The sequence below is a fragment of the Octopus bimaculoides genome, chromosome 1 (genome assembly GCF_001194135.2).
Source record: "Octopus bimaculoides isolate UCB-OBI-ISO-001 chromosome 1, ASM119413v2, whole genome shotgun sequence".
In the NCBI taxonomy this organism is placed as follows: Eukaryota; Metazoa; Mollusca; class Cephalopoda; order Octopoda; family Octopodidae; genus Octopus; species Octopus bimaculoides.
This window is the reverse complement of record NC_068981.1, coordinates 57,369,265-57,387,806: the sequence shown is the minus strand read 5'-3', so window position 1 is coordinate 57,387,806 and position 18,542 is coordinate 57,369,265. Positions and strand designations below refer to the sequence as shown.

The following is an 18,542-nucleotide window of genomic DNA, read 5'->3' as shown; positions in this document are numbered from 1 at the left end:
GTTACCCAAGATTGGTTGGCGTTATATACAAAAGAAAATGTACCTTCTATCTGCATCACATTATAAATTTTAAAGCCAAGAATTGGTTTTATGAATCCCTGTATCTTGCAGAGGCATTTAACAACACCTTTAAAGCTTCATGTACATGCTTCCTTATTTCACATTGACCATAATTTTACACTTGAGCAAAGATAAAAATACTCCCAAAAACTGTATCATCATCATCATCATCGTTTAACGTCCGCTTTCCATGCTAGCATGGGTTGGACGATTTGACTGAGGACTGGTGGAACCCGAAGGCTACACCAGGCTTCAATCTGATTTGGCAGAGTTTCTACAGCTGGATGCCCTTCCTAATGCCAACCACTCCGAGAGTGTAGTAGGTGCTTCTACATGTCACCCGCACGAAGGCCAGTCAGGCGATACAGGCAATGGCCACGCTCAAAATGGTGTATTTTATGTGCCACCCACACAAGAGCCAGTCCAGGGGCACTGGCAACGATCTCGCTCGAAAGTCCTTACACATGCTGCGGGCACAAGTGCCAGAAAGGCGACGCTGGGCACAGGTGCCATCCCGATTATGGTTGTTACCATTCTGTACATATATACAGCAAAATGTGTGTGTAAGTATATATAGATTCTAATAACTGGCTTTTAGTATCATTATGCCTGAGCATTATCATAAAATATTATTATTGTATATTTTCATTAAATTGTAAAACTAATTCATATTTTTACATTTAATTATAACTATTCATTTGTTAAAAATGCATCATTTATGATTGACTAGTTATAGAACAGTCAGATTCACCATTAAAGTATAGTATTGTATTTTCAAGGCCTTTTCTGAACTGAACAGAATGTTAATATCTTATTTTATAAACTTGAGTGTACATTTATTTTGTATGTTTAATCATCTATAAAACTACTGAAACTATATATACATAAAATATTTTATCACACTGTATGGCAAGTGGAATTTGATACTGTTAAATATTCTGAAAAAAAGTAAATTCTATTATTGTAGTTTATTATTCTTGTATTGATAGTAATGCCTAAATATTATATCTGCAGAATGATACGTGCAGTTACAGTGTTCCAACTTTGCTAACTGGTAAGTTATTTTTTTTTGTTTTTCCTTTAATATGAATTAAATACTTTTTTTTTCTTGATTAAATGATTAGGTTTGGAAGAAGAGCCTGCATATACAACCTTTGCCCTCTAAGCTTGGTGAATGTTCTTGAACAACTTCAAGGAAAATATGGGTAGAGAAGGAATTCCAAATGGATGACATTCTGGGAAAGAATGAATAGTGATAATGGTTAGTGTAGGATCTTGGATGTAGTTGACTCGATATGAGTGATAAAAGGAAGAGAGACAGATGAGCTTATATGGAACCTATTATAGCCTGTGACTGGTCAATTGCAAGAAGTAAGGCCACATTAGTATCAGTGAAAAAAAGAGGCAGAGTGAAGAAACAACACATCTGTGGATCAAAGGTTGGAATGAAAATTCATTCACAAAAATCTACTATTAAGTACTCAATAAATGATGATGATGAGTAATTAATTCCTATGACTACACCTTATTCTTGGACATACCATCTCATTCAACACATTCAAATGTGAGCTAGCCAGACAGTATGTAGATGGTTGCTTGACCTGCTAGAAACAACATTTAAGTATCCCTCAAAATCACACTCAGCTGCCTTGCAGGACACAGTGGACAATGTAATTCCTAGATATGCTATATCTGAATAGTAGATGGGACGATCATGGTTTTTGATCATAGGTTTACTTAATCAGAGCTAATTTGGAGTAATCAACCACATAGCACCATTTGAGCGTGACCGTTACCAACGTCGCCTTCCTGGCACGTGAAAAGACATTCGAAAAGACATTCCTTTCTTGCATAACATACAAAAATTATTTATAGAAGGTAAAAGAATGTTAAAAGTATTGTAGTCAGTAGAAAATGCTGGTGTTAGAACATAATTTAGAAAACCTGCTTTTAAAGTAATTTTAGTATTAATATTACTTAATGAGGAAAGTGGGCAGAATCATTGCCACACCAAACAAAATACTTAGAGGCTTTCTTCTGGCTTTGTGTTCAGTGTTATTCAAACGCCTTTCAGGGTCAATAAAATAAGTACTATTTGAGCACTGGGGTTGATGATGCCAAGTTACTCCTTCTTTTAAAATTGCTGGCCTTGTGCCAGAATTTGAAACCATTATCAATGTTACTTGATGGAAAACAAAAATAATATTTTCTTTTATATTTTCCAGAATTCAATGAGGAAATCAAGGAAGAGGAAGAAGAAGAAATGGAAACATCTTCGCCGCAACCATCACTTAATTGCTTAACTGGTATGTTATTTAAAACAATACAAATTATTGCTTCATTCATCTGATAACACTGATTTTTGGAAGACCTGCTACATTATTTTATTCAACATAGTCTGAATCTGCCAAATACTTTCCATAAATCCGTTCAGTTTATTCTTTTCTATTTCCACTAGTTTTCTTTATTATGTGTAATCCTATGTATACTATAAAAAAAAAACAAAAGAGAGAGAGAGAAATACCTTTTCAAAATCTATGAAAGCCATTATCAAATTCTATCTGAAATCAATGCATTGATGTATAAGATGTCCAAGCAAAAAATGTCTACCCACTTCAACCACATGATTACTAGAAGACTACTTTTGCATCCTTTAATATTACTTTCCAATGGAATTTAAATCTTATTCAGTATAACCGAACCAAACCAAACACACTCGGTACCGTGCTGCTCAGCATCATATCCCTCCAATTTCCATACTCTCAAAGGCCTCCCTTTTTTGTTATCCTAGATAATAAATCAACCATCCAATCTTCAGGTATCTATTGATGAAGCAAATAAATCGCTCAATGCAGGGAGCATTAGAGGAAGCTGAGGAGTAATAGATGAAATTTTGAGCAAAGGTTTAGAGATCAAAAAGACCAGCTGTTTATTGTACATGTAAGATTACCAGAACTATTCAATAGACTAGGCTTCCTCTTCAGAGTGAGAAAGTATTTCAGCTTTGATCTGTTACTGACAAAGCTCAGGTATAACCTCACAAGAGAGTACTTTTCATATATCAAGTGTGGTGCTGCTGTTACACGTGCAAGCATACTAGACCACATATAAAAAGGCCATAAAACAAATTAGTAGTCTCAAACATGCTATACTACACCAACATGTTATAAAGATACTTGGAGATATGCTGTTTCTCCCCTACTATTTTTGCCACTACTATAAATGCTTTTGGCTTCCATCCCAACATGACCTGTTGTTAAATCTGGATTAAAAGTGGCTAATATGGACTAAATTTACTAGACTGAAGAATGTTGTTGTTAATGATGATTTATGTTTGCATAAGTACTATCAAAATATTTTATGCTTTATAGATTTCACCGTGACTGTGAAAGTTGGTTCACAAATTGAGTATCGAGAGAGAAATTTCACTTCATGTGTTATTAAAACTGGCTGTTGTATGGATGGGTCTGTAAGTTGGTTGCCTTTTTCTCACTTATTTTGCAGATATATTTTTTTTAACATAGTTTCTCAAATAATGTAGGAAAGTGTTATTAACAATCACTAGTGCATCATCATGACCACCACCAACACCACCACCACTAACACCACTACCATCTAATCATCATCATCTAATAAACCTAAATCCGATGTCTGTTTTCCATGCTGGCATGAGTTAGACAGTTTGAGAAGAGCTCCAGTCATCTGTTTTGGCTTGGTTTCTACAGCTAGATGCCCTTCCTAACATCAACTACCTTACAGAATGTACTAAGTACCTTTTATGCCACCAGTATGAGTGCCTTTTATGTGTCGTCAGCTTGGGTACCTTTTATGTATCACTGGTATAGGTGCCCTTTGTGTGTCATCAGAACTGGCCACGACCATGACTTCACTTAACTTGACATGCTTTCTCAAGCACAGCAAATTGCCAGAAGTCTCAGTCTCTTGTTAACACTTTTGTGAGTCTCAACAACCTAAAAATATTATTTCACCACCTTGTGCCACGTCTTTCTGGGTCTACTTCTTTCACAGGCTCTCTCCACAATTAAGAGATTGGCACTTCTTTACACAGCTGTTCTCATCCATATGCATCACACGACCATACCAGCACAGTCTTCTCTCTTGTGCACTACATCTGATGCCTCTTATACCCAATTTTTCTTTTAGGACACTTACACTCTGTCATACATGCACACTGACATTGCACATTCAGTAGAGCATGGTAGTTTTAGTTCTTCCAAGCTTTTGTCCTCCGCATTCACAGTCCATGTTTCATTGCCATGTAGCATGGCTGTTTGCACACAGGCATCATACAATCTGCCTTTCACTCTGAGGGAGAAGCCCTTTGTTACTTACAAAAGTAGAAGCTCTCTGAACCTTGACCAGCCCATTCTTATTCCAGCAGCTACACTCTCAGAGCATCCTCCTCCACTGCTGGTTTGGTCACCTAGTAACAGAAGCTCTCTACTAGTTCTAAGAATCCCACCAGGCATCTGACGAAGTCTATTTTCCATACATTCCTATTGTTTATTAAACCTGCACATGTACCACACATAGAAGCTACTGCACCTCTTATGTGCCCATAGCTTGCACCATGTACACGTTATAGAGTTTCTACCTACACCTTTTTTACATATCAAGCAGGGCCATCTCTCTGAAGGAATTTGTGATTTGTTGGATTTCCTACTTACTAGGACTTTGGTCTTTGCTAAATTAATTCTAAATATGCATTTGTATATATTTATGTGTGTGTGTATATGTATATATATATATATATATATATATATAAAAGCATCTCTCTCTCTCTCTCTCTCTCTCTCTCTCTCCCCACCAGGGTGTTTGGGATAAATTTTTTATGTCTTCTTTTTATATTAATATATATCTATATATTAATATTTTATAAGCTTAAAGCTTGTAAGTGATCATGCTGTATCAACTAAAGAAAATAGTCTAATATTGGGGCATATAAGCCCTTGAGGGAAACAGTGGGTTTTTCGTATGCATGCGACTCAAACCCACACCTCATGATAATTGTGCTACCATTACACCAATGTAATATATGTATGTGTGTGTGTATGTATCATCATCATCATCATCATCATTAAACATCCAATGTCCATGGGTTGGACGGTTTGACTGGGCTGGCATGCTAGAAGGCTGCACCAGGATCCAGTCTGATTTGGCATGGTTTTCTATGGCTGGATGCCCTTCCTAAAGCCAACCCCTCCAAGAATGTAATGGGTGCTTTTATGTGCCACCAGTATCTGTCATCATTGTGATTTTGCTCAGCTTGATGGGTCTTCTCAAGCATGACACTATGCCAAAGGTCTTAGTCACTAGTTATTGGTTCCGTGAGGTTCAAAGGTCATGCTTCACCACCTCAGCCCATGTCTTCCTGGGTCTACCCTCCACAGTTAGAGATCAGCACTTCTTTACACAACTGTCTTCGTCCACACACATCACATGACCATACCCGTGCAGTTGTCTCTCTTGCATACCACATCTGATTCCTCTTATACCTAACTTTTCTCTCAAGATGCTTACATTTTACACACTGTCAAACATGCACACTGACATTGCACATCCAGCAAAGCATACTGGCTTCATTTCTCTCAAGCCTATGCTTGTCCTCGGCTGTTATAGCCCATGTTTCACTGCCATGCAGCATAGCTGTTTGCAAACAGGCATCAAACCTGCCTTTCACTCTGAGAGAGAGGCTCTTTGTTATGTGTGTATAAGTTTCATTGTCTAAATACTGATTATATTATTTTATACTTATCTACTTTTACTGTTGTTAAATTAAATTGTGTCTTTCTTTTTTCATTTCATTTCTCATTAAAGTTGACATCAAAGAACATTCTTTGCCTTCAGTTAGATAACCTTTCACATCATCCATCTGGAAAAAAATTAATCGATGGCTTATCACGGGGAATTCACATCTATATTGATGATAGAATGAATATTTTTGCTGAACGAAGTTGCCAGTATGTATATCTTGTTCTGATACATTTTCATTTTTCCTTGTTCTTGTGTTTCTCTTGATTTTTTTTTCTTTAAACATTACATTTAATGATAATGAATGAAAATTATTTTAAGAAATTACACCCACTCATTTCTGCTTCCTGTCTCTTGCTTTTCTTTCTATGATATAAAATATTAGTAATAATTTCTAACATTGTGACAAAACAAGGCCACAACTTTTAGAAGAGGACACAGTTTATTAAATTGACTTCAGTATTTCACTGGTCTTTATTTTATCAGCAATGGAGGGATAAAGGCAAAGTACCTCTCAGCAAGATTTGAATCTAAAGAGACATGATTAAGTACTATAAGCTTTTTTGTCTGGCACTCTCCGTATTCTACTTACTGTCCCATTACATAAGGGTTTCAAATTTTGGCACAAGGTCAGCAATTTCGAGGGTAGGGTAAGTCAATTACATTGACCCTAGAGCTCAATTGGCTCTTACTTTTTTGAAAGGCTAAGTTGACCGTGACAAAATCTGAACTTAGAACGTTAGGACGGACAAAATGCCTAGCATGTTAATGGTTCTGCCAACTTGCTGCCTTTCTATCCTATTACATAATAAAAATAACAAGTGCAAGAAATATAATATATAAAGAATAAAAAACAAATTCAGTTCTGTTATTTCACCAGTATTTAATAATTATTTTTTATTACATGCATTTGTGAACACAGATCCAACAAAATCGCTGATCACTTGTTTGTGATTAATTTCATTGTCAAGAAAAAAAGTGACAAAGGTATTTATTTGTGCACTTGTGAAAGCTTGTATCTTTTTCATTGATATATAAGACTCTCCTTTCCTAGACTAAAAATGCCAATTTTAACATAACAATAAATTTAAAGTAAACTTATAAAATACTCATCAATGAGTTATATGGTGTTCTTTCAGTAGTGAACTGCACATGACTGAGCACAGTTTAAAATGTCAAGCTTTGTTAAAGGCATCTGGTGGCTACTTAAAAAAAACTAGATGTAAATGAATGGTTTCTGAGGGTCATACAGCCCCTGTACAGAAGCTTATTCTGCAAAGAGAGAGTCAGTTACAAGTTCAGTGACAGATTTTGCATGTATGTAGGAGTGCACCAGAACCCAGTCTCTGGCTCTCTGTGCCAAAGTCCTATAGGCTGTAGCAGAAGAGTTAAAAATTGGCTGCCCCTGTGAACTCTTGTATGCTGATGATTTAGTTTTATTGGTAAACCTAAGAGATTTACAGATAAAATTCCAGATCTAGAAGCAAAACCTAGAAGTGAAAAACCTTAAAGTAAACTTAGCAGAGACTAAAGTTTTATAGTACGTAGGAAAACACACAGGACCCTGCTACCGACAAAGTGATGCAGCACGATGTTTTGTCAGTGAACAGCACACACGCACACACACACATTCATTGCCTTTCATTTGTGTGTATGCGTATCTATGTGTGTATGTGTGACTTTTGAAGTCGCTTGTACAACTTGTTTGTGTATATATTGGCTTAGTGGTACAGAGTTTTTGGAAACTGAATAAGGACCAAATTTTGAGTACTTGTCGGTGACTTTTTCTCTCCTCGTCTTCTAATAGTAATTACCCCTTCTCACAGCTATCCCACATTCAAAAATTATGCGGGTATTTAAAAAAATTTTCATTCAATAAATAATGTTTTTATGTTATGTATACATTAATAGAATAAACTGCTAGTTCTCCAAATAGCGAATTAAAACTTAAAAGAGAAAGTGAGAGACTTGGCAAAGGGAAATGGAATACTCCACAGTGAATGCAATAAATATTTAAACTTGTGAAGAATTGGATGCAGTGATTGCAATGAATATTAAAATTCGTGAGAAATTGGAGTAAAAAAATTCAATAAACTTGAGAAATCGAAATTATAGGAAATTTCTTAAAACATGAATTTATAAAAATATTTCCAGATGGTCAACCCTTTAATTATTGCTTTTAGTACTTTTAGTAATTGTTACACACCTAATTAATAAGCAGCTTTCTCCATTATAGTATATATAGATAGATGCATGCACACACACACACACACACACACACACACACACAATTCCTCTTTTAAAATTGATTTTATATAACTTCTTTTTAATATTTGTAGGTGTCGTGTTTTTTATATTAGTCAAATGGAAAATCAAGAATCTAAGAATCTGGAACGAAATAAACCTGAGAAAATATTCGATTTCACAATTTTCTCTGAACTCTTAACAGGAAGATTAAACGGAACAACTAAGTTTGTTCCACAGTGCGATATTTTCATGTCAGTTGGTCAACGCTGTTACCCGGATTTAAATTTACAGAATGGTATATTATTATCCATCACTGTCACAAGTCATTTAGCAGAGGAATATCTTAAACAATGTGTAAGTTATTTATACATTCAATTTAGAATGTTGTAACCATTTCTTCATTTTACAGATGTTACCATGCTAAAAACGGACGTGGAACAGTTTTTCGAAGTTTAGTCATGTGTTTAATATATTAATCACAGGAAATAAGTTGTCTCCCTTACATCAGAACTCCGACGTCAATCTAAAATATTGGTGGAAGTGGTGGTGGTGGTGGGTGGGTGTTTGGAGGGGCGTTTGACTGTGTCTATATATTTTAGCGTTCTGTGTTCTTTGCCTTCTGGAGCTAAGTTATTTTGTTATCTGTGTATATAAAAGGCAGGACGTGTGTGTGTGTGAATGTAATTTATGCACGTACACAAATTAGCACGCATGTCACTCCAATTTTAGGAGGACATTCGTCATGACCCTAGCTGTATTTTCGCTAACTTATTTTCCCCAGAGGCACCAGCGAATAGCAGTAAAAATAAATTTTCAACCAAAACTTTTAACAATTTTCAAGTTGGAGAAAACCACCATTGTTTAGAACAGGAGTTAAGTCCCCTTCTAGCGACGAGTAAGTTTTTAAGACTTTTGTTGTTGTTTTTTCCATCGAGGAAAAATGTGTTTTGTTGATATATGGGCAACACACACATACGAACATGTATGCAATTGGTGTACGTACGTCTGTGTATGTGTGTGTTGCCCTTATATATATATATATATATATACATATACTTAAGACTTAGTTGTGATCTTAATTGTGATCTGCTTCTGACACAGAGAATCGGGAGCCCTTTTAGGCATTCTATTTTCCTTGCTGGAAGGGTTCCCAACCCATGGGCAAAGAAGGGTTAGATGATGGGAGTGGTGTTTTCAAAGGGCTGGCATGTGTAACCTGATCACCTTTGCCGTTCAAACTCCCAACCCATGCGCTCCTGTCGCGACATTAATTCTGCCCAAATTTGACGTTGATGTTACTTAGTTTGGTTTGAAATAAAGAACTTGATTAGCTTAATAATCCTAACTTAATCCCTGGCAAAGCTGGGTTATACTGCTAGTTTAAAAATAAAATTCGTTTTGGACTTGTGTTGTAAATTTGACACTTTGGCGACTCTTTAAAAAATTATTGGAAGTGCTGCAAATATCACAAAACCTTGAACCCTTTTGATCAACCCACCTAAGAATACCCTTGGTTCTACAATGTTAATTCTGTTTTAAAGTGATCTAAATTAAAACCCTCTATCAAAATGTCATATTAATTTATATTCCAAACACCAGCTTAATAATGACAAAATTATTTTACCAAATTCTTCATTATTTTCAAAATATAGTGGTATGCCTTGCTTACAGGATTCAACTGATTATTAAATATCAACTTGAACATTTTTTTGAGCTCCATGCGTTTAACACGTGGGCATGCCTACAAAGTCAGAAAACAGCGCAGCTCTAATGACTTTCAGAAACATTTTTTCACACTCAGAGTTGCTGAAGCATGGAACAAACTACTTGCATCAGTTGTTAGTTGCTGAGACATTGCATCCTTTAAAACCTCCATGCTTCCTGAAATTCACGAACACTACACCTGATATTTCCACTCCATATGGATGCACACATGTATATCATGACTCATACACTGTTTACTTTCCTAACTTTTGTACATAATTCTATGTATTGTACATGCACCTTTGATCAGTTGTAGTGCACCTGAGCACTATACGCAATAATGTCATTATTATTATTATAAAACTAATTGAAACAAATGTAGTATATTTCAGTAGTAATATGGTCACAAAAGGGTTAAAAAACAACTCGTAAATAAAAACAAACCACTTTAAGTGCAGCTTACTATTTCTTATGCTTTTTCAAATTTGTGCATTTGCTTACATATTGTTATGTTATTTTCATCTAGGCACATTCAAAGAAATGTAGCAGTATGCCTTGCTTATAGGATTCGACTGATTACTAAATATCAATTTCTTTTGATCATGTACACGACCATTGTTTGACAAAGAGAAGCATACGTAATTGACTAATTGACTCACCAGCATTACAATACTAATAATTATTTAATGTAAAGGAATAATTTCACAGGATTTAATTATAGAACACAGAATGACAATATTAAACTGTCAGAAATATTTAGTTTATTACAACATTTTCTGTTAATTCATTGCTTTCTTTGTTTCCATTGTTTAATCACAATATCCTCCTTTTTATTTTTTATGCAGAATTTGACGGCACATAATTCAATACAGATGTCAGAACCTGACTCAGTTGATAAAAAATGTTCTGAAATTATGAGAATTAAAGGTAATATAATTATGTTTCAAAACCATTTCAACATTTGCTAACTTAGAAAAGGCATGTAATAAGGTGCTACTTTCTAATCTGATGGTTGCTTAGGAAACTAGATGTAGATGAATGGCTTGTGGGCGCCATACGACTCATGTACAGAGGCACATTCAGCAAAGTGAGAGTCAGTTAAAAGTTCAGTGACAGATTTTGCATGCAGGCAGGAATCCATTAGGACTCAATCTCTGGCTCTAACAAAAGAGTTTAAGATTGGTTGCCCCTGTGAACTCTTGTATGCTGATGATTTGACTTTATTGGTAAATCTAAGAGATTTACAGATAAAATTCCAGATCTAGAAGCAAAACCTAGAACTGAAAAATCTTAAAGTAGACTTAACAGAGACTAAAGTTTTATAGTACATAGGAAAACACACAGGACCCTGCTACCAACAGGGAACTGGTCATGCTTGATATGATGAAAAGTCAAAGATAGAAATTCCATGTATTGAAATCAGTGTAAAGTATGGATGCTTAAGATCTACACTGTAGGATCATAAGCAGATTGTCAGAGAAGAGAGTATAGTAGTGGGATCAGATATAGGCTGTGATAGGTGCACAGGAATCATTAATAGCAATAATAAACATGAAATATGTTTGTGTACAAACTTTGATGCTGCTTGGTAGAGCGATGTTGACTTTGAATGCAGAGGATTTGTGAAGATAGAAATTAGGTGAATATGCTCTGCTGGATATGTTATTTCAGTGTGTATGAACAATAGATCACAAATAACTGAGAGAAAACTGAATATAAGAAGAATCCAATCAGTGTGCAAGAAAGAAGACTGTTATGCATATAGAGAATAACAGCTGCATAGAAAAGAGTTAAGTGCTCGAAGTGGAGAGAACCTGCAGTAGAGGGAATCCCAGAAAGACATAAGATGAAATAGTGGAAACTGATTCCATCATGTTCCAAGTTACTGAATGCTTTGAAAGAGATGATAAGAGACTTTGACAATGAGTGACATAATGCTGGAGAAAACCCAACCACCTATGCACGTAAAAGTACCCATTACACTCTTGGAATGGTTGGTGTTAGGAAGGGCATCCAATCGTAGAAACCATGCCAAATCAGACTGGAGTCTGGTGCAACCTTCCAGCTTGCCAGCCCTGGTCAAACCATCCAACCCATGCCAGCATGGACAAGGGATGCTAGATGATGATGACGCACTCATCTTTTAAATGTAATGATTCTGTGAAAATTAATTCACTTTTTTTATATTTGCTGTATATCTATATAACTTTTTGTATTGTTTTACAGAGGAACTTTTGGCTACATAAAAACTGAGGAAGAAATTTTGAAGAATAACTGAAAATATCCATTTTCAATGTTTTTCTTTCACTTTATTTGAATATAATAAATTTTCGTTTTGAGACAATAATTTTACAGTTCTATATTTAAGAGATGAGGAATTATGTACATTATTTATATTTGATGGATATTTGTCCTCATCTTGTTTCTTGTTAACACAACGTTTCTACTGATATACCCTCCAGTCTTCATCAGGTGTCTTGGGAAAATTTTGAACCTGGTTCTCATTCCTAAGGTTTTTGATATTATTATTATTATTATTATTATTGTTTAGGTCACTGCCTAGAATCAAACTCAAAATCTTAGGGTTAGTAGCCCACGCTCTTAACCACTATGCCATATGCCTGTGGAGCAAGATGAGGACAAATATCTGTCAAATATAAATAATGTAAAAAACGGTAAATAATGTAGAATAATTTTAGATGAAATAAACTTTCGTTTTAAGAATATCTAGTTGTTATCTATTTCTATATTGAAATACACTTTACTTAAACTGTTGTTCTAGCACTATTCCTTGTCATTATTTTACTTATCCACCACCATTACCAAGAGTTAGATTGCACTGAGAAACATATCTTCCACACTGTATAGGTTATTGGTTCTTCACATATTACTATTGTATGAGCTGCCCTAAGCCAACACCTATATTTTGGTGGTATCTGACTGAGTGAAGTATTCATCTGGTGTTTCATGTCATAAACATTATATCTTTGCTATGAATATATCCTAAGATCTTAAAATTAAAATCACATCCATCTTTTATCTTTATGTTATACTTGTTTCAGTCATTAGACTGCGGTTATGCTGAGGCACCCCCTTGAACAGTTTGTTTTAGTTGAGTGAATCGACCCCAGTGGTGCTTATTCTGTCGGTCTCCTTTGCTTAACTCTAAGTTATGGGGATGTAAACACACCAACACTGGTTGTCAAGCAGTGGTGGGGGACACAAAAACACACACACATATATGATAAGCTTCTTTCAGTTTCCATCTACCAAATCTGCTTATAAGGTTTTCGTTGTTCCGAGGTTGTAGTAGAAGACATTTTCCCAAAGCACCATGCAGTGGGACTGAACCCAGAACCATGTTATCAAAAATAACAGGTAGTTTTGATGTTCTTTTCGTTGCTGTGTAGCTCATAACAAACAACTATTTGTTAGACAAACAGTGTTTTTGTACTGCTTACATTGGTGACCTGTACCTTCCCAACAAATCTGTCTACAGCATATTAGTTTAGAGGACATTAAGCATTTTGATGAAACACAAAGAGATGTACACCATCTCTCTGTATAGCTCAGTATGAGAACTGAGATCATAATGAACTCCTCTTCTACATTTTATTTTACTTTTGTGATTAGGATCATTAACAACAAAGACTTATACAGCTTTCTCTATAAGTACCAGCTATTAACTCAAACTCTTTGCAGTTTACTGAGGTGGAGTCAGTATATTTGATATTCTCTTCTTGCACTACAGCTTTCTCTTGTTCTCTTAAATAAACTTTCTCTTTGGGATGCTACAACACAACCATGTTATCTACGACTTTTTCAAATCTTATATCATTTGCCAGTGTTCACAGTGTCTTGCTTACCTTGATGTAAACATTCTTTTGCTGGAAAATCTATAAAGACTTGGAAACAGTCTGGCTGTATGTTTTGCTAAGTACCTTTCATAGCTGAGAGTTTTTACTTCATCTCATGAAAAGGCTATTGCATCCATAATGTTGAACTTTTTCCAGAAGTCACTGTCTCTCAGTTTATCTTCTCTATCAATTGCTTTTATGAATTGTTCCAAAAGCCTTCTCAGATATAGGCTTTGAATTTAGCTAATGCCCTATGATCTATTTGTGAGAACAAAGAAATATTGTTCTTAGGGATATAATTCCACACTCATGATCAGAAAAATAATTGAAATTCACAAGGTGCATTGTCTAAAAGAAACAATATTTTGTTGAATATACTATTTAGATCACAGTACATTTCTACAGCAGATCCTAAAAGTTTGTGAACTAGTCTTTGATAAATCTTGAAATCATTCTTCTTATTTGAATGCCAAAATCACAAGCAGAGTAAACTTAACATAGTCCTTGTAGGTAATTGAATATGAGGAGTGGTACATCAGTAGGGACTATAATCTAATATTGTCAGCAACATTTCCTATCACAAGAAGCATCAGTCGACTTTTTTGAAACTTCCAGTTTTGACAGGATTTGAACTTGTAATGTAAAAATAGATGTAACTAAATTACCCATGATACCTTTTGCTCATCACTGCCAACATTGCCAGTCCATTACCCTCTTGAAATATGTCAGTTACAGTACCTAAAAATGGTTGTAAGTACAGCTGTGTGGTATTTGCTTCACAACCATGTTTTGAAGTTCAGTACCACTGCACAGTACTTTGCTTATGATTTTTTACTACCAGACCCTTGGGTTGACCAAATCTTTTTCAGGGGAATTTGGTAGATGAAAACTGGATGAATATGTCACCTGTTTTAACACCACTACTTGGCTATTGTGTGTCATTAGCAGAGCTTTCGCTAAATACATTTGGACAGGCCTCTAGGCTTGATGATAATTTCCTCCCACCATTGAGAGGACCATTCACTTTGGACTGATTTATGTAAAGCCTTCTTCCCGCCAAAAAAATAATAATGAAAGAAAGAAGCTAATCCAATTTTCTTCATCATCATCATCATTTTAATATATACTTTTTCATGCTTGCATGGGCCAAACAGTATATTGAAACAGATTTTCTATAGTATGGTACCCTTCTTGTCACCAGCCTTTTATCTGTTTCGAAGCCAGGTAATATTTCTCTATGGTCAGACATACTTTTGCAGAATGGAAATGAATAACTTTTATTTAAAACAATCATGCAATGTCAAGACACAAACATACATACACTCATACTCACTCACAGATACATTTTTTTTAAAAGCCACCTAAAGCTGTGAGTTTGTCTTGTGACTTTAGTTTCATGTCTGCAATTATCAGGCTAAATCTAATGATTGCACTGGTGTGAAACTCAAGTCTTGATGAACTCTCTGTTTCATTTTTAATAAAAATTTAACATATATATATTATTAACCATATATACTTAACCTATATGCTTTGTGTATTTTCTGGTGGCTGCAATAGTGTGGTGGAGTATATACACTCTCAAAGTGAGTGTTAAAACACTTTAGAGTCATGGACAGGCAAGGTAACTCAGCTTCAATCCCATTTGGGAGTGATGGACACTGGGTGTTTTGCTATTTTTGCGGCTTATCAACATCATGTACCTGCCAGGGTTGAAGGCAAGTCACTTAGCCAGTACATGACTTATATGCTCATGGCTTGTAAGACCATGTTCTGGTTACATGGAGACACACACACACACACAATCAACATCATATTTTTCATCTATTTTTATTATTCAGACGGTAATGTCAAAGGAGGAGGAGGAGGAGGGTATACCGAATGACTAAAGCAGACTGACATTGTCAGTCTCATAAGGGTGGAGAAAGAGGGTGTGCTGAGTGAGTAAAATGGACTGACAAATGTCAGTCCGGCAAAGCCGATTTTATTTATATAGACAACACAGACACTTTGTAATTTGATAGCTTTTAATGTGATACCTGTTAAACAGAAATTATTTTTATTTAATGAAAATTTAATAAAATCTAATCATAAGTTCGTGAAATTATACTAAATACAACTAAATTGAAAACCTTTTTCTCCTGACCATATTGGCAATTCTAAAAACTTTTAGGTGCGAATTTTACTTGAGTATAAGCTTTTTTTTAACAATTTTTATCCTGTAAATCACCTGTGTAAATTACACAGGTGTGCAAATTACATAGGTTTTTACAGTAATTATGATTTTATTCAATATACTCTGCTCTCAGATTCAAGCACTTATTGCAGTGGTCCTTCAATTATTCTAAGCTCTTTAAATGATTTTGGACCTCCTATCAGGCCTTTTGCAATATCCTTAAAGCCAGGAACTTTTCAGTACCTTCTTGTATATATATATATATATATATATATATATAAAAGGAAAATAAGACAAGGTAGAAAATGCTAAAATAATTTTGTCATGCAGTACATTTTTAAAAGTTAGTACCAGTTTCAGTCTTTTCGACTTTTTCAACTAAGAGTAAAACATGGAAAACAATTAAATTGAAGAAAAAATTTAAATGAAATGTTTTGTAAATATTTTCATAGTCTTCAAATAGGTAGGACATTTTCCTTTTTTATGCCTCTCTGTTTTCCTTTGTGAAGGCTCTGAAGGTAGTAATAGATCTGAAGAAATAGTTTTTATGAGTGCAGAAAAATGTTGATTCTGAAGTTTGATGGTTTAAGCAGAAGCAGCTGCCAGGGAAAGAGATGGAGAAGAAGGAGAAGAAAAAAGAAAAGATAGGAGTGGTATGACCCAGTAGTAGATTGTTTGTGACCTAAAAGTGACCTGTTGTGGTTGTAGCAGTAGTGGTTGGAATTGTTCCAAATAAATTCATGTTCTGAATATATCTATCATTTTTAATATTTGCACGGGTATTATTCTAAGATCCTTGTAGTAGTGTCATCTGTGGTGGAAGCATTCAATAGAGGTTTATATTTTGCAACAAAATATGATTCTTTGTTAACGCGCTGATTATAGGTTGCATTGTCCCTAAATTTATAGAGGGGGAAAATCCTAAAGTTGGGTTGTTTGTTAGTAGCGCAAACATTGATGTGTCCACCTAATGCTATTTTTCTGTATTTTAATCTGGGATCTATGTACAGTCATCCTCTGGTGTAAACTGTTTTTAGTTTGACCAATGAATTGCTCCCCATAGCAATACATGTGTTGTCAATGTAATGTATTGCTCTTGAGAGCAGTACTTTGGTCAATGTAATGTGGTGAGAGATGTAGGAGAAATTATGATAAACATAAGTTTATATAACTTGTTCTCTATGTCTGCTTCACTACTTTGCAACTGCTGCATTGGATGATCCAAGTGCAATGACCCACAACAGATCATCATGGGAACATGGATTATGTTACAGAGATCATATATATATATATATACACATACACATACATACACACACACACACAGAGTGAGAGTGCTGAAAAGTTCCTAGCTTTAATGGTATTATGAAAAGTTGGAGGCCCAACCCTTCAAGTTCTTTTACAGGGCTTTAAAAAACTGAAGGTCTGTTCCAATATGTGTGTGAATCTGGGAGGATTCTCCTGTATTTCTTTTACCTAAAGCCAGGAACTTTTCAGCACCCCTTTCGTTTAACGTCCGTTTTCCATGCTAGCATGGGTTGGAAAGTTTGATTGGGGACTGGCAAGCCAGGAGGCTGCACCAGGCTCCAATCTGATCTGGCAATGTTTCTACACCTGGATGCCCTTCTTAATGCCAACCACTCCGAGAGTGTAGTGGGTGCTTTTTACATGCCACTAGCATATATATATATATATATATATATATATATATATATATATATATATATATATATATATATATATATATATATATATATATGTATATATATATGTATATATATATCACAGGTATGGCTGTGTGGTAAGAAGCTTGCTTCCCAACCACATGGTTCCAGAATCAGTCCCACTGCATGACACCTTGGGCAGCTGTCTTCTACTATAGCCTTAGGCTGACCAAAACTTTGTGAATGGATTTGGTAGAGAGAAACTGATTTTACTTGACTCAATAGGTCTCCTCAAGTACGGTGTGTCGCCTGACTATTCAAAGGTCATATATATATATGTATTTATGTGAGTGTATCTTTGTATCATGCCACTTTTGTTTGACAACTGATGTTGGTGTGTTTATGTCCCCATAACTTAGCATTTTGACGAAAGAGAATAGAATTATTAGGCTTACAAAGAATAAGTCCTATGGTCAATTTCACTGGGTACATCTTATGGAGTTTCTACCTACGCCTTTTCTACAGATCAAGCAGGGCCATCTACCTGAAGGGGTTTGTGGTTTGTTTGCCTTCTTACTTAAATACATTTAATAGAAAAAGATGTACATGAGTATGGATGTAAGATAGTCTAACTAACAGAATATAAATGATATCAGGAGTTAAATGAGTAGAATTTTATGAGTCCAACAGCTGTTTTTTTGGGAGTTTAAACTCCATATCTGTCCACACCTCAAATGTAAAATTCTTCCCTGAAGACGGAAGCAGTGTTATCCGATACTGGATCCAAGTAACTATCATTATTCCGGACTACCAAGTCTCCAGAAACAGCTGTTGGACTCGTAAAACTCTAGCTATTTAACTCATGATATTTATATTCTGTAAGTCGGACTATTTTATATCCATACACATGTATATATTTTTTTCTATTAAATGTATCTAATATTCTGTGTAAATCGACTCTCCTAGCTTGCTTATATATATATATATATATAAATACATAAAGAGAGAGGGGGGAGGGAGGGAGAGAAAGGATAGGGAAAAAAGAAAGAACAAAATAAAGAATGA

General features: G+C 35.1%; 1 protein-coding gene across 7 annotated transcripts in view; it reads left to right on the top strand.

Annotated features, from left to right (window-relative positions):
* The window catches only part of LOC106881036 (interferon regulatory factor 1), a 72,055-nt gene extending 59,546 nt beyond the window's left edge, over positions 1-12,509 (top strand). For all 7 annotated transcript variants that reach the window (XM_052966857.1, XM_014931236.2, XM_052966853.1 and 4 more), the window contains 7 exons: positions 1,075-1,114; positions 2,286-2,366; positions 3,432-3,529; positions 5,899-6,041; positions 8,172-8,433; positions 10,629-10,710; positions 12,010-12,509. In XM_052966857.1, coding sequence (XP_052822817.1) covers positions 1,075-1,114; positions 2,286-2,366; positions 3,432-3,529; positions 5,899-6,041; positions 8,172-8,433; positions 10,629-10,710; positions 12,010-12,029 — 726 coding nt within the window. In that variant the 3' untranslated portion in view covers positions 12,030-12,509. The remainder of the gene's footprint in view (positions 1-1,074; positions 1,115-2,285; positions 2,367-3,431; positions 3,530-5,898; positions 6,042-8,171; positions 8,434-10,628; positions 10,711-12,009) is intronic.
* Positions 12,510-18,542: the final 6,033 nt, after the last annotated feature.